The 15,054-nt window shown below is 40.6% G+C and overlaps 1 protein-coding gene and 1 pseudogene across 17 annotated transcripts in view; one reads left to right on the top strand and one right to left on the bottom strand.

The window, feature by feature from the left end:
- Positions 1-14,825, top strand: part of DYRK1A (dual specificity tyrosine phosphorylation regulated kinase 1A) — a 146,390-nt gene extending 131,565 nt beyond the window's left edge. For all 17 annotated transcript variants that reach the window (XM_025987875.2, XM_025987874.2, XM_072740575.1 and 14 more), the window contains 3 exons: positions 5,236-5,542; positions 6,044-6,168; positions 11,548-14,825. In XM_025987875.2, coding sequence (XP_025843660.1) covers positions 5,236-5,542; positions 6,044-6,168; positions 11,548-12,168 — 1,053 coding nt within the window. In that variant the 3' untranslated portion in view covers positions 12,169-14,825. The remainder of the gene's footprint in view (positions 1-5,235; positions 5,543-6,043; positions 6,169-11,547) is intronic.
- On the bottom strand, positions 1,637-2,046 carry LOC112911379 (small ribosomal subunit protein eS24 pseudogene; annotated as a pseudogene).
- Positions 14,826-15,054: the final 229 nt, after the last annotated feature.

The raw sequence follows: 15,054 nt of genomic DNA, 5'->3' as shown, positions 1-15,054 counted from the left end.
AAGAAACTTGTCTTTATCTAAGTTGTTGGCTTTGTTAGCATAAAATTACCCATAATATTTCATTATTATTTGTGTAATTTCTAGAGGATCTACAGTGGTAGTGTCTCTTTTGCTCCTAATGTTGGTCATTCTGTTTTCTCCTTTTTTCCCCTCTATTGCTATTGGTTTGGCAAACTTATCTTTCCAAACAACCAGTTTTTTGTTTCGTTTTTACTGTTGTTTACAGTCTTGTTTCTATTTCATTGATTCTTTATTATTTCTTCTCCTTGCTTTAGGTTAAATTTGCTTTTTCTAGTTTCTGAAGGTAGAAGCTTAGATCATTTATTTAAAACTTTTTTCTCAAAAAAAAAAAAAACTTTTTTCTCATTGCATTTAATGTCATAAATTTCCCTCTAATCACTGTTTTAGCTGCATGTAGCAACTTTTGATCTGTTTTAACTCTCAATGATTTTAAAACATTTCTAATTTCCCTTGAGATTTTTTTTGTTGCTTCATTGTTATTTAGAATGTTGTTATATAATTTCAAAATATTTGAGGATTTTCCAGATAATCTTATTGTTAACTGATCTCTAATACAGTAGCATCATGGTAAAAAAAAAAAAAAAAAAATTATTTCACTCCTTTAAATTCATTCACATTTATTTTATAATATAGCAGGTAATCTCTCAGTGAATGTTCTGTGTGCACCTGCAAGGAATTGTATTTTATTCATTTATTTGGTGTAGGGTCTACATTTTTTTTAAAATTTTTATTTATTTATGATAGAGAGAGAGAGAGAGAGAGAGAGAGGCAGAGACATAGGCAGAGGGAGAAGCAGGCTCCATGCACCGGGAGCCCGACATGGGACTCGATCCCGGGTCTCCAGGATCGCGCCCTGGGCCAAAGGCAGGCGCCAAACCACTGTGCCACCCAGGGATCCTGGTGTAGGGTCTACAAATGTCAGTATGGGTCAGGTTGTTTGTTTTCTTTTCTTTTCTTTTCTTTCTTTTCTTTTCTTTTTTTTCTTTCCTTTCCTTTCCTTTCCTTTCCTTTCCTTTCCTTTTCTTTTCTTTTTTTTTTTTTTTTTGATATCTTTTACATCCTTTGTCTCTCTGTGACAGGAATGTTAATCTTTAGTGATAATTCTGGATTTTTCTTACTCTCCCTTTAGTTGCTTTATGTGTTTTGAAGCTCTCTTTGTAGGTGTACTCATTGTTGTACCCTTGGGTCGGTGTACCCAAGTGTTGTTGTGACTTTGTGATAAACTCACTTTTTTATTATGGTGAAATGTCCCTCTTTATCTCTGGTAATATTTTTATCTTGAAGTCTGATTTGTCCAATATTACTATATCTGTATCGACTTTCTTATTCACATTCTCATAGTCTATATTTTTCCTCCCCTTTAACTTCAAGTCTGCGTATACTTTTGCATATGAAGTATGCCTCTTGTGTGCAACATAAATTGGTCATGTCTTTTAATCCAGTTAGTCTCTTTCTTTCATGATGCATTTTGAACCTATTTAATTATTCATTAAAAAGCCTAGAGTTTAGGTTTTATTTATTTATTTTTTTAGCGTTCTTAGTTTATTAATCCTCTCATGAAAAATCTGCACAATCACCACAGATAAAGCCACTGCAGAATCTTTACTCCTTATGTTGTCCAATCTCCAGCTCACTTTTTGCCAGCACCAACGTTGGCTGTTGCACTCCCCCCCTGACTTTCTTCATTCTGTTTTTGAATTCTTTGCACTGTTTTCTTGAAGTCTTTTTCTTCTCATACAGGCCATGTCTTGCAAATCTATGTTCGGGTTCATTTTTCTTTGCATAATCCAAGGAATCATAAATCATGCCAAAGCCAGTTGTCTTGCCACCACCAAAATGGGTTCTGAATCCAAATACAAATATGACATCTGGTGTGGTCTTGTACATTTTGGCTAGTTTTTCCCGAATTTCTGTCTTAGGTACTGTTGCCTTCCCGGGGTGAAGAACATCAATGACCATCTGTTTCCGCTGAAGCAGTTGGTTGGTCATGAACTTCCTGGTCCAGATAGTTACTGTGTCATTCATGATGGCAGCCGCAGAGTTTAAGTTTTAAACTGTTGTCTTATTTGTACTCTGTCTTACCTCCTTTCCTCCCATTCCTTCTTTCCTGTCTTCTTTTGGGTTCATGGAATACTTTCTATATTTTATTTCCTCTATTGACTTTTTAGCTATTACTCTATAATTTTTATTTTTTAATTTTTTAAAAAAGATTTGTTTGTTTATTTGAATGGGAGAGGGAGCATGAGCGAGCAAGGGAGAAAGGGGAAAAGCAGACTCCCCACTGAGCAGGGAGCCTGACATGGGGCTTGATCCCAGGACCCCAGGATCATAACCTGAGCCAAAGGCAGATGCTTAACTGACTCAGCCACCTTGGCACCCCTGTGTGTAATTTTTAGTGTTATATGCATCTTTAACTGATCACTTGGCATTCATCTAATATCACTTGATAAACCATGTAATTAACTGTGTGCTTTTGCCTAACTCTACACCTCCTATGCACTTGCCATCATATATCACTTTTGCATGTGTTACAGCCCTCACAACAAACAACTGGACTGCTTTAAATAAAAAATGACTTTTAAAGACATTTTAAAACACACAAAAAGTAAAGATAATAAGATGATCTCTTCTGTTCACCTCTGAAGTTCTTGATCCCTTTTTGCAGTTCCTGCCTTCCAGCTGGTATTATTTTTCCTTCAGAACACAACTTCCTCTAACTTTTTGATTTTACAGTGAATAACTTTTGGTGGTGATTTCTTTCAGCAGTTATTTATCTGAAAATATCTTTACCTTCTTAAGGAAGATATGGAAATGTCCATGGATACAGAATTCTAGGTTGATATTTGAGCAAAAGAAAAAAAGATAATATGACATTGTTTAAAGATGTTAATGACATTGTTTTTGGTATTCCGTTGTTTCTGCAGAGAAGCCAGTAGTTTTTCTAAGCATTCTGTATGTAATGTTTTTCCCTCTCCAGCTGATTTTGATGTTCTCTTTATTTTCAGTTCTTCAATAAGTCGACTCTTGTGTCCCTGGGTTTAGTTTTCTTCATATGTATTTTCCTTAGAATATGCTGAGTTCTTGGGTCAGTGGGTTGATCTCTTTCATCAGTTTTTGAATATCCTCAGACGTTATCTTTTAAAATATTCTGTTTCTGTCATCTTCTATAAATCTCTACTTAAATGTATGTTACGGTGCACAACATTATCTCCAAGGTCTCTGGTTTATTCATCCTGTTTTCTTTTTGTGTTTCAGTTCGTATAGTTTATTTACTCTGACTTTTGATTCACTTAGTTTTTTCTTCTGCTGAGCCCAGTCTTAGGTTACAATTATTAAGTGAATTCTTTATTTCCGACATTGCGTATTTTAGTTCGAACATTTCCACTTTTCTTTATGTATGTATGTATAGAGAAAACACGTGGGGGTGCAGGCAGAGGGGCAGAGGGAGGGAGAATCTTAAGCATGCTCCACGTTGGGTGCAGAGCCCAACATGGGCTAGGTCTTAGGACCTTGGGATCATGACCTCAGCCATAACCAAGACTCACGTGCTCAACCTGCTGTTCCACCTAGGAACCCCTCTTCTCTCTCTCTCTTTTTTTAATATAGTTTTCATTTTGTCTCCTGAAATCCCCCTTCTATTCAAACATGTCCACCTTTCTGAACTAACTTTTTTAACCTATTTATCCTAGTTACTAATAATGCCTGTCTGCCAGTTTCAACATCTGGGTCATTTATTTACATGAGTCTTTTAATTTTTTTACTTGATTATGGACCCATCTTTTAAAAATTTCTTGAGTCTGGATTTTTTTTAAGTGTATGCCAGACTTTGTATTTAAGAATAGTTGAGACGGAAGTAAATCTTACTTCCCTCCAGAAAGAGACTCACCTCTTCTTCTGTCTGGCAGTAGTATGGGACTGAGTCAGTCTCCTTTGTAGTTAAGCTGAATCTGGACTTGGCTTTGTTTGTCTGCTCAACTTAGATTCTGCTCTTCACTGTCTTCATAGGTTTTAAGCAGTGTGTGTGGAGACCTGAGCATTCTGGATGCCTTATTGCTCAGCTAATAGCCTGTTCCTGTCTGTGCCTCAGGCTGTCTCTCCCCATCCGGTGCTCTGTCTCCAGTCTTGCAGGGCCGTGGGGCCTCCCGTCTGGGCTGTGTCTGTCTGCCGCGCCCCCCCCCCCCCCCCGCCTTGTGTCCATGCACACCACCACAAATCGGTTCAGAGTTGGGTTGGATTCTTCTTACCCAGACCTCTGTCATTTGTTTCTCCTCCCACCTTACATCTCTTCTTTCCCAAGAAGGGCTTCTCATTTTCAGGGTTTAGTTAGTTCTGGTTCATTTGGTCCATGATACTCTTAATGGGTTTTTTAAATGAGATGATTTTGTGGCCTACCTGCCTGGCTTGTTCTTGCTCATAGTGAGAGCAATGGTATCTTGAAAATGTTTCCATTTGTCACTAAATAAGGATTTTAAGGGTTATACTATCATCTGTTTAAAAATGAATTTTCTGAAAGTCTCAACACATGTTATATCTCCATATTCTAAAGGGAGGCATAATTTGTTTTCAGTTTATCTAAATATGAGTGGCAGGGGGCACCTCCCTGACTTAGAGGAGCACTCGACTCTTGATCTTGGGATTGTGAGTTTAAGCCCCACATTGGATGTAGAGATTACTTAAGTACATAAAATTTTTTAAAATGAGTGGGCAGGGTTAAATCAGTGGATCTTAACTTGGAGCCTAGTTGGAGTGATTACCACCATCTTGGAGAGCCACCATTATGAAAGAAAGTGCACCCACGGTCACTGGTGCATCAGGCAGAAAAGCTGCTCAGAACCATTTGAAGAACCAGATAGTAAAAGGTTTAGGCTTTGTAGGCTTCCATTGCATCTTACTTGGTTTTGTTTGTTTTTATAACCTCCCAAAGTATAAAAACCATTTATGGCTGAGGCTGTACAAAACACCCCTAAGCCAAGCCATTGTTTGCTGAGGCCTGGGCAACATCTTTAAAGTCATTTTTGGTCTCAAAATTATTTTGAATTTCTCTAACTACAAGTGCGCTTGCAGTAGTAATATGTGAAAATACAGAGGATCTAACTAGAAAGCGGTCTCTTAAATAAGGGTCTCTATATAATAGATTTGAGCATATTTAAAGTTATGTTGGCCTTTACACATTCCATCAAATTTAGAGAAGCCTTTTATCTTTCTTCTCTTTAGGAGTATAAACCACCAGGAACCCGTAAACTTCATAATATTCTCGGAGTAGAAACAGGAGGACCTGGTGGGCGTCGTGCTGGGGAATCGGGTCATACTGTAGCTGACTACTTGAAGTTCAAAGACCTCATTTTAAGGATGCTTGATTATGACCCCAAAACTCGAATTCAACCTTACTATGCCCTGCAGCACAGTTTTTTCAAGAAAACAGCTGACGAAGGCACCAATACAAGTAATAGTGTGTCCACCAGCCCCGCGATGGAGCAGTCACAGTCCTCGGGCACCACCTCGAGTACATCTTCAAGCTCAGGTCAGTTCTGCTAACTCTACGTTCCACTTGGAAGTCTCGACTGTTTTCTTTACGAAGGGGGGCGGGGCGGTTATTGTAAAGTCTTCTAAAAATTCGTTGATCGGGATAGGGAGGAATTACTTTACCTAAATCTGCTCTCTGTAGTTAGTAAAAAAATCACTGCCCCAAAGCCCCAATACTTAACTATGAGTAATAAATTGTGCTGGGCAGTGGGAACCAAAACTCTTGATTAACCCAAAATTTTAATTGCTTTGTAAATAGAAATACTTTGTTCACACACTTGAATTTTCCCCTAATTCAACCAAAACCAAACGATCGTGTATCAGCTCAGTGGCTGATGTGAAAGAACTTAGAGGATTGGATAATTTTCTGATACACTTTCAGGTTAATAGAGCTTTTTGTGTGTGATGTACTTTCAGTTTTAGTGTTCCAGTCCTAGAATCTATACTTGAGCATAATTAACTTCAAACTTACAAGTTGTACTGTGTTATGATCCTGAAGGTGGATCATCGGGGACGAGCAACAGCGGGAGAGCCAGGTCGGATCCAACGCACCAACATCGGCACAGCGGCGGGCACTTCACAGCTGCCGTCCAGGCCATGGACTGTGAGACCCACAGCCCCCAGGTGAGCTTGCTCGCCGCTCCCGTTATCCGTCCCCTGCCGTGGCCAGGCAGCACAGTGGTGGTTGGTTGTGCCATTTCCCCCAGAGGCTCATGGAAGCTTCCTCACAGGGAATTCTCACCTGTTTGTGACTAAAGAAACATATCTGTGCAATTTTCTCCTTCGTTATTTAGAAATAGCTAATATTTCTTGGGTGTGTCCCAGCCACTGTTCCAGTTGTTTTTCCCCAGCAGCATTTTGAGCCTTACACTGTTCGAGTTTTTCTTTTACATTGAGAACTGCACTTGATGGGTTAAATCACTTTTCCTGGCTTGTGATCTTGATTACTGTGCTCTGGCTGCTTCCATGATCTTTCATCACTAATGGTCCTTGATTCAGAGTCAGTATGTGGCTTGAGTTTAACCTCCATGTTGGTTTGGTTTGGGTTTGGGATTTTTATTGTTGTTTTTGTTGTTGTCTTTTTGTTTTTGAGGGTTTTTTGTTTGTTCCTTTGTTTTCTAAATTTGTTAAAGAAGAGGCTGTAATTGAGTAAAGTTTTTTTTTTTTTTTAAATGGGGTGAAACAGATGGTGGTCGTAAAAATATTTATTAAATACCCTGTTAAGTAATAAGTGAGTTGATACTAGGTATTACATTATGGTGTTTTATAATGAGAGGCCAGTCAGTGTATTACTTGATGAATGAGGTAAAACTGAGGTTGCTGACTGTCATCCCCCATTCTTGTGGCTGGGGCTCCTGAATGCTGCAGGAGAAAACCACTCTTGGTACCACTGTTAATTAGTATTCCCCTGCGCCCTCCCAGCAGGCTTCCCATTCCTCATCACCTCTTGTCTTTCTCGTTCTCTTTAATCGTTGTTTCAGTTGCTGCTTCTACTCTTTGGAGAAACCGTTGACCTCCTCTTCTCTGCCCTCGCTCCTTGCTGCATGAGGAGAGTCTTCAGTCAGAAGCACCTCATCCAGCCTATGTGTGTGCTTGTTCACCTCTCTGAGCTTTTCTCTCCTCAGAAGCAGAGTCTTCCTTCCTGGCCGAGGCTGGCCAAGGCCAGCCCCCCCCTCCCCCCTCCTGTTTGCTCCTCCTACTTGCTCAGCCTCTGGCTCCTTCGGCTTACAGCTTCTCTTCTTCTGCTTGATTTTTCTTCCTGTCAGCATGTGGTCCTCCCCAAGTCTCTCCCACCTGGAGCCGAACCTTTCCCTGGCCTATATCTGTCTGGCCCTACATTCTGCTAGTCGGTTGGGGCAGGGTTGTAGGGGCTCTGTTCTACCCCCGAGGAACTCTTTGGTCTGCTCCATCCAGGCTGCCTACGAGCCCAGGTTGCCATTCCTGCAGCGTCAGCTGTGATCGCTGCTGAGGAGGCCAGTGGGCATCCAGACGCTTGCCTTTTTTTATTCCTCCCCCACATTTACCGTGTTAGCTCCTCCTTGCCCTCTGAAGTGCTCTCCTCCTTTTTGCTTTGACAGGGTATCTCCTGACTTTCCCCCACTTCTCTGGCCTTTCCTTCTTGTCTCTTCTGGATTCTCTTCTGCCCACCCTTACTGATGACTGCAGTACCATCTTTTTCTTTTCTTAAACTTCATTCATTATTCATTCCAAAGAGTGCACACACGTGTGTGCTGAGCAGGGGATGGGCAGAGCAATGGGGAGAGGGACAAGCAGACTCTGCCCGGAGCATGGAGCCTGACACAGGGCTTGATCCCTTGACCCCAAGATTGTGACTAGAGTGGAAACCAACAGTCGGATACAGTCGGATACTCGACTGATGAAAACACCCAGCTGCCCTGACTGCAGTTCCATCCTGATGCAGGTCACTCTTGCAGCTTTGTTTCTCACCCAGACCTCACTCCTGAGCCCAGGACCTTTATTTCTGTTTACTCTAACCATCACTTCTAAAGTCTCTGCAGCAAGGCACTGCAGACGTGTCATGTTAACTATATTTGTACCCATCACACCTCGCCACCCTTGTGGGTTCTTCATCGAGATGGCCCTAGACTCATCTGTTTGTTCCAGCCGTACACTGGGGGCTAGGAGCTAACTTTTGACTTGTCTTTCCCTTGTCCCACAGTTGAATCAAATAGTAAATTGTATGGATTCTAAATATCCTAAATATGCTTTTTATCTCTTCACTTCGCCCCATTGCTGCAGCCGTCTCCAGCCTCTCTTACTGTAAAGAATATTCTAACTGGTCCTTGGGCACCTCATTCCATTCAGCAGTCAACGCCAGTGTCTCCTCTACAGGCCCATGAACACACAGTGAAGCTGTCTGATGTGGCCTTTCTGTGCTTTAAACCATGTTCGGTTTTCCTTTGTACTTAAACTTATAAGCGTCTCTGTGACCACCATGGTCTGGCCTCTGTTCAGGGTGTTCTTTCTCCTCCTGATTTGCTCTGGTCTTACTGGGTTCTTTTTTCTTTTCTTTTCTTTTCTTTTCTTTTCTTTTCTTTTCTTTTCTTTTCTTTTCTTTTCTTTTCTTTTCTTTTCTTTCTTTTCTTTCTTTCTCTTTTCTTTCTTTTTTTGGAAGACCCCATGTTCTTCCATGTTTCTCACACGTGCTGTGCTCAGCGGGGCGCACTTTTCTCTTTGCTGTAGTCACTACCGTTTATACTTCAGATCTTCACTTAAATACCAGATTCTTTAGAATGACCTTTCTTCTGCCCTCCAGATACATGAAATACTGCAAAAACATAAGCCTGGGCCAGGAGTGACATGAGACGCTTGTGTACCTCCCACCTGTGTTTAGCAGAAGTCATTATTTTTCCTTATTGCCTTATAAGCCCTTTTTAATTTAATTTTTGAATAGATGATATGTGGTTAAAAAAATAAGTAAATATAAAAGGGGATTCAAGACTTCCCTTCCATATCCTCTGGCCACCCACTCTCTAATATTACTGGTTTTTGTATCCTTTTTGTGCTGTTTTATGTATATCCGCATATAGATATATATTCTTAATCTTTATATACAAATAGTAGCATGCCATGTATCTGTTCACATCTTGAGTATTTTGTTTTTGTTTTTTTTAACACATTTTTCATGTATTTTTAATATATATTTGGAGCTCTTTCTATATCAGTACATGGGGAACTTTTTCTCCCTTCTTCTTTCTTCTTTACAGTCATACAGTACTCTACTGTTTAGATATTCCATAAGTCATTTCCCCAGGCCCCTGTTAATGGACAGTTAGTTAATTTCAAGTCTTTTTTACTATTACAGATGCTGCTGGAATGCCACACACATACCACTCACACACAGGCAGTGTAACTGTGATAGAAACCCCTTGATGTGAAATCACGGGTCGGAGAGTGATGTGAACTGTGATTTTTATAGCCGCTGCCAAATTGCTTTCCATTTAGTTTTGCCAGCAAAGCCTTCCACTAACAAGACTTTGGAGAAACAGTTGGTGTGATCCCCTTTGATCAGTCTGAAATGAAAACTGGTATTGGGCAGAGGATATTTTTATTTTGCTTATTTCTTTTTATACATGAATTTGAGTAGCTTCATAGTTTAAGAACCATTAGTATTTTCTGAGAACTTTCTGCCTGTTTTTCTACTGGATTGTTTGCAGTGATGTTTCCTGAAGTTTGGTTCTTAGACTACCCCTGTTGAGTAAATACTTCATGATTTATGTTAGCTCCTGGTAAAAACGACATAGGCTTTGCCTTCTTTAAGCTTATATGCCACAGTAAATAAACACAATGAATCAAAACAATAAAAATGAATCAAAACAACACAAGACAGGATAATGTGATATGGAATGGCTGTTTTTTGGGTGGGATGTATTATGATTTGAGTAGGCCAAATGGGTAACAGATCCCCCAAATATGGTAGCTTAAAGAGCACAGAGTCTCTTTCTCTCTTTCTTTTTTCTTTCTTTCTTTTTCTTTCTTTCTTTTCCTTCCTTCCTTCCTTCCTTCCTTCCTTCCTTCCTTCCTTCCTTCCTTCCTTCCTTCCTTCCTTCCTTCCAGATTTTATTTATTCATGATAGACAGAGAGAGAGAGAGAGAGGCAGAGACACAGGCAGAGGGAGAAGCAGGCCCCATGCAGGGAGCCCAACGCAGGACTCGATCCCGGGACTCCAGGTTCATGCCCTGGGCCAAAGGCAGGCGCTGAACCGCTGAGCCACCCAAGGATCCCCCTCTTTGTTTTTTATGTAACAGTCCTGGGTGGGTGTTGAGGTTCTCTCCCATGCCCTGGGCTCCTCCATCCCTTAGGGCCTACTTGTCTGCTGCATCCACCAGGCAGGATGTGGGAGGTATTTGGAGTCCAGGTCTGCCAATGACATGGAAATTTTCATTCATGTTCCACTGACTAAAATTTAGTCACGTAGTCATACCTAAGTACAGGGGAGGCTAGGAAATATAGTGCAGCCATAGGCAGCTAGTAGCTTTTGCCATAGGAGTTGGGACAGCATTATCCAGAGTTGTCAGAGAAGACTCGAACTGAAATGAGAAGGAAGCATCCAAGCAGAAATTAAAAATCAAAGCACTTTAGGCAGAAAGGAACAGTAGGCACAAATGCCCTGAGACATTTGAAAGATATTGACTACCAGGTAGAGGAATAGAAGGAAAGGCTGGTGTGATTGGAACCTAGGTAGAAAGAGGAAGGACAGAGGAGGAGAAGCTTGGCGAAATGAACACTGGCCAGATGAGGCATATCGCTGTATGGAGTTTGGATTATTTTGCTTTTCTAAAGAGCATGGAGAGATCATTAAAGGATTTTAAATAGGAAGGTGATTGGATCTGTGTTTTTAAAAAGATTATTCTTCACTATGGAGAATGGATTAGAAAAAGGCACAAGGATGGAAGCTGGGGAGCTGATTTAGGGGGCTACTCTACCAATGCAGGCAAGAAATAGATGGTAGGAGCCCTGGGAGAAGAGGGATGGTGGTGGATGTGGAGGGAGGAGGTCAAATTGGGGCTCTGTTTTGAAGGCCGACTCAGTGGTAGCTGCTGATGGTTTGGAAAGAGGAATTGCTGAGCAGCTGGTGGAAAGGGTGTTCTTACTAAAACAGGAAAGATGGAGAGAGGAGGGGCATTATAGGGAAAATAAAGAATTCATTTTGAACCTGTCAGGAATATTTACTATCTGACCCTTTCCAGAAAAAGTTTGCCGATCCCTGACATAAAACAAAGCTCCCAAGGAAAGAAAGTGGTTAGTGAAATATATGAGCCTATTTATGGGTATAGCTTGCTAAAAATTGCAGCTTTCACAGTAAAGTATTTTATTCCTCAAATATATTTGGAATTTTGCATTATAGAACTAACACATTAAAAGTTTCAAAATCCCCTCTCTCTAATTACCATAAATGCTAGTGTCATAGCTTTTGATTGAGGATGAATAAAAGCTTGGAAACAGTGCTTGGAATAAATCCTTGAAAACTCTTCTTACAGGTGCGTCAGCAATTTCCTGCTCCCCTCGGTTGGTCAGGCACGGAAGCTCCTACACAGGTCACTGTTGAAACTCATCCTGTTCAAGAAACCACCTTTCATGTAGCCCCTCAACAGAATGCATTGCATCATCACCATGGAAACAGTTCCCATCACCACCACCACCACCACCACCACCACCACCACCATGGACAACAAGCCTTGGGTAACCGGACCAGGCCAAGGGTCTACAATTCTCCAACGAATAGCTCCTCTACCCAGGATTCTATGGAGGTTGGCCATAGTCACCACTCCATGACATCCCTGTCTTCCTCAACTACTTCTTCCTCTACATCTTCCTCCTCTACTGGTAATCAAGGCAATCAAGCCTACCAGAATCGCCCAGTGGCTGCTAATACCTTGGACTTTGGACAGAATGGAGCTATGGACGTTAATTTAACCGTCTACTCCAATCCCCGCCAAGAGACTGGCATAGCTGGACATCCAACATACCAATTTTCTGCTAATACAGGTCCTACACATTACATGACTGAAGGACATCTGACAATGAGGCAAGGGGCTGATAGAGAAGAGTCCCCCATGACAGGAGTTTGTGTGCAACAGAGTTCTGTAGCTAGCTCGTGACTAAATTGAAACTTGAGTTTGTTTCTTGTGTGTTTTTATAGAAGTGGTGTTTTTTTCCAAAAAACAAAGTGCAAAGCTGCTTGCATCAGAAGGAGATTAACACACTGAACCGCTACAAGAGGGCAAAGCTGACTTTTTTTTTTTTTAACTTGAAAAGATTGCAAAGGGACAATGAAGTTTTTAAAAGAGCCATGTCCAAACCCATCGTCGTGGATAGCGCAGAGGTGTCCTCTTTTTGCCTCCCCCATTTTAACTTGCCACACCCCAAGTCATAGTGGGTTTTTTTGTCTTTCTGTTCCACAAAAGTTAATGTTCAGATGTTGGTCTTGGTCATTTGCCAACTAATTTTAAAATAAAAAGGCACTGCACATAATTTGCATAAAGGGCCCCACGAGGGTGTTTTTTTCTTTTTGTTTTTTCCTTTTTCTTTTTTCCCCCCCGTCTCGTTTGTTTTGTTTTGGGTTGGGGGGTGGGAAATTTGGGTTTTTAAGTCCTCTAAACACACTTGGGCACGGAAATGCAGTACTGTAAGGAAGAGGGACCTCCAGCTTACACAAAATCACCTTCAGCTGTGTGGAAGGGACGGTTGTATTGGAGTTTGTAAGGCACAGTAAGCATGCTAAGTGGCGGGGATCAGAACTCTCCTGTCTGAACCTACTGAGGAGCAAAGCAGCAATTAACATGGGATCCTGTGGGTCTCCTGTTGTAGAGGCCACAGTAAGATAGTAATGGAACATGACCGGTCTCCTAACCAAGGTGCACTGAGAAGCAATCAACGGGTCAGTCGTGGCCAGTCCTGGGGAGGTCTGAGTGGTGGTCTTTGGGATAACCTTTGGCCTTATGGATTTGGACTCGAAATTAGAAGAGCCTACCATTTCAGATGCAATCACTTTTGGACATGCTTTTGCAGACAGTCCTTAATGCTGAAAACACAGAGAATGGGTAATTCAAGAGGCCTTTCTTTTAAAATAGACTTTTGTGACCCACTAATTGTAAGGTATTGCAAGGTCACTTTGCGTGTGTCATAAAGTTGACTTCCTTATTGGTTGAAGGTCACAGAAGTAGTGGTTTGCTTTGATGGAAATAGCTACAGCTGTGTCCCTTCCTGCTTTTTACTTTTTTTTTTTTGCTTTTTTTTTTTTCTCGGCACGTGGTATCTCCACCATTTCTTCTGCACAAAGATGTCTTCTGTTCATCCTGAACATTTTTAAAAAAATGCAGAATTTTATGTGACTGCTTTTTTGCCTCACAATTATGCTGTGAATTTTACAAAAATTTATTTTCTTTTTTGATAATTTATTGTACCAAAGCTGTTTTTATAGCACATAGATGTCTGTAACCAATAATGTAGCAGTTCTGCACTTTGACACAAGGTGTAACTAGACCATTTTTAAATGTCAGTTGAAAATTATGGCTGTACTATTGCTTAAACAAAACTGGAACTGTTGTTGAATCCATAGCCAATACATCTACAGCAATCTGTGTACTGAGCATAATAGATTGACATCTAATTCAAGATTACAACATCTGTTACATCCTAAGTGTGTTCAGGCTTCTGAAGGTCAAGGGACACTGGATCCAGAAGCTATGGAACCAGCAGCTGATTCTTGTATTCCTGATTAACCTACTTGTAAACTTGAAAGCAAGACCTTGATTGCACCAACAGGTCCAAAATACAAGCACGAGTAAAGCAGAACTCTCATGCATGACCTGAAGCGAACAGGCTGGTGTTTAGCAGGTGCCTAGTTTTGAGATTATGCTGCCTTAATGTAACACAGTCTGGCAGTTGCTAAATTTGTGTTCCCATTTTAAATTGACCAATTTTAGGGTGTTATACTTTTGAGCGGTTGAATTGGGAGAATGAAGATAAGTAATTTATCTGTCCAGGATCAAAAGAAGCCTAGGAAAGAAGCAGTAATCTACCTCTGCCGATAACCCTGTTCAAAACAACTCAGCAGAACACCACATTACTTTTTATTGGTCAATTCCATGTGGCTGACTAGGTCAATTTTTTCTGAACAAAAGCAGGTTTTTATATGTAAACAGTGACAAAAGAAAGGCTTAAAACTATGTGAATGTGAATGGAAACTTGGAAATACCCGTTTTTATAATCCACAAAATTTTTTTTGTTGTTAATCAGGAAATCCATATTTATTTTGTAATTAAATGTCAAGCCTGTGGATGATTTTTGAACTTGGTAGTTCATAAAGGTTTACAGTGAATAAAAGGATATCATCTTGAGTAGAGCAATATCAAAAGAAATCAGTAGTTACTGCTGTTTAGGAATGTAAGGGGAAGATATATGGGTCAGGTCATTTTTTTCTGTGCTGGTTGCCACATCTTAGCAAGCACCAAAAAAAAAACAAAAGCAGTTTCTGAACCGCTATTTACATAAAGGAAGTCATAAAGTCCAGTGCTTCTGCATACGGTGTGAGGTTACAGTCCAGTTTTGTGTGCTTTACTACACGGTTTGGTTACAGGACTTCTGTGCATTGTAAAACATAAACAGCATGGAAAAGGTTAAATACCTGTGTGCAGATTGTAAGATCTGGTCCGGACTTGCTGTGTATATTGTAACGTTAAATGAAAAAGAACCCCCCTTTGTATCATAGTCATGCGGTCTTATGTATGATAAACAGTTGAATAATTTGTCCTCAGACTCTTTACTATGCTTTTTTAAAATTAAGAAAAATGTAAACATAGTAAAAATCTTCCTATGCAATTAACCTGGTCCAGGTAATGGTCTGGTAGGTATATTGAGCGTAAGTTTGGTCAAACGTGTGAAAAGGAAAATGGTATTGACGTTGACCTCAGCAGCGTCCCAGATCTCGGGATAGAAAAATTGGAGGTTTTGGTTTTGATTACTTTGATTTTTAAGACGGAGTC

Source organism: Vulpes vulpes, chromosome 15 (assembly GCF_048418805.1).
Source record: "Vulpes vulpes isolate BD-2025 chromosome 15, VulVul3, whole genome shotgun sequence".
Lineage (NCBI taxonomy): Eukaryota > Metazoa > Chordata > Mammalia > Carnivora > Canidae > Vulpes > Vulpes vulpes.
The sequence above is the reverse complement of the archived record's forward strand: the minus strand, read 5'-3'. Positions and strand labels throughout refer to the sequence as shown.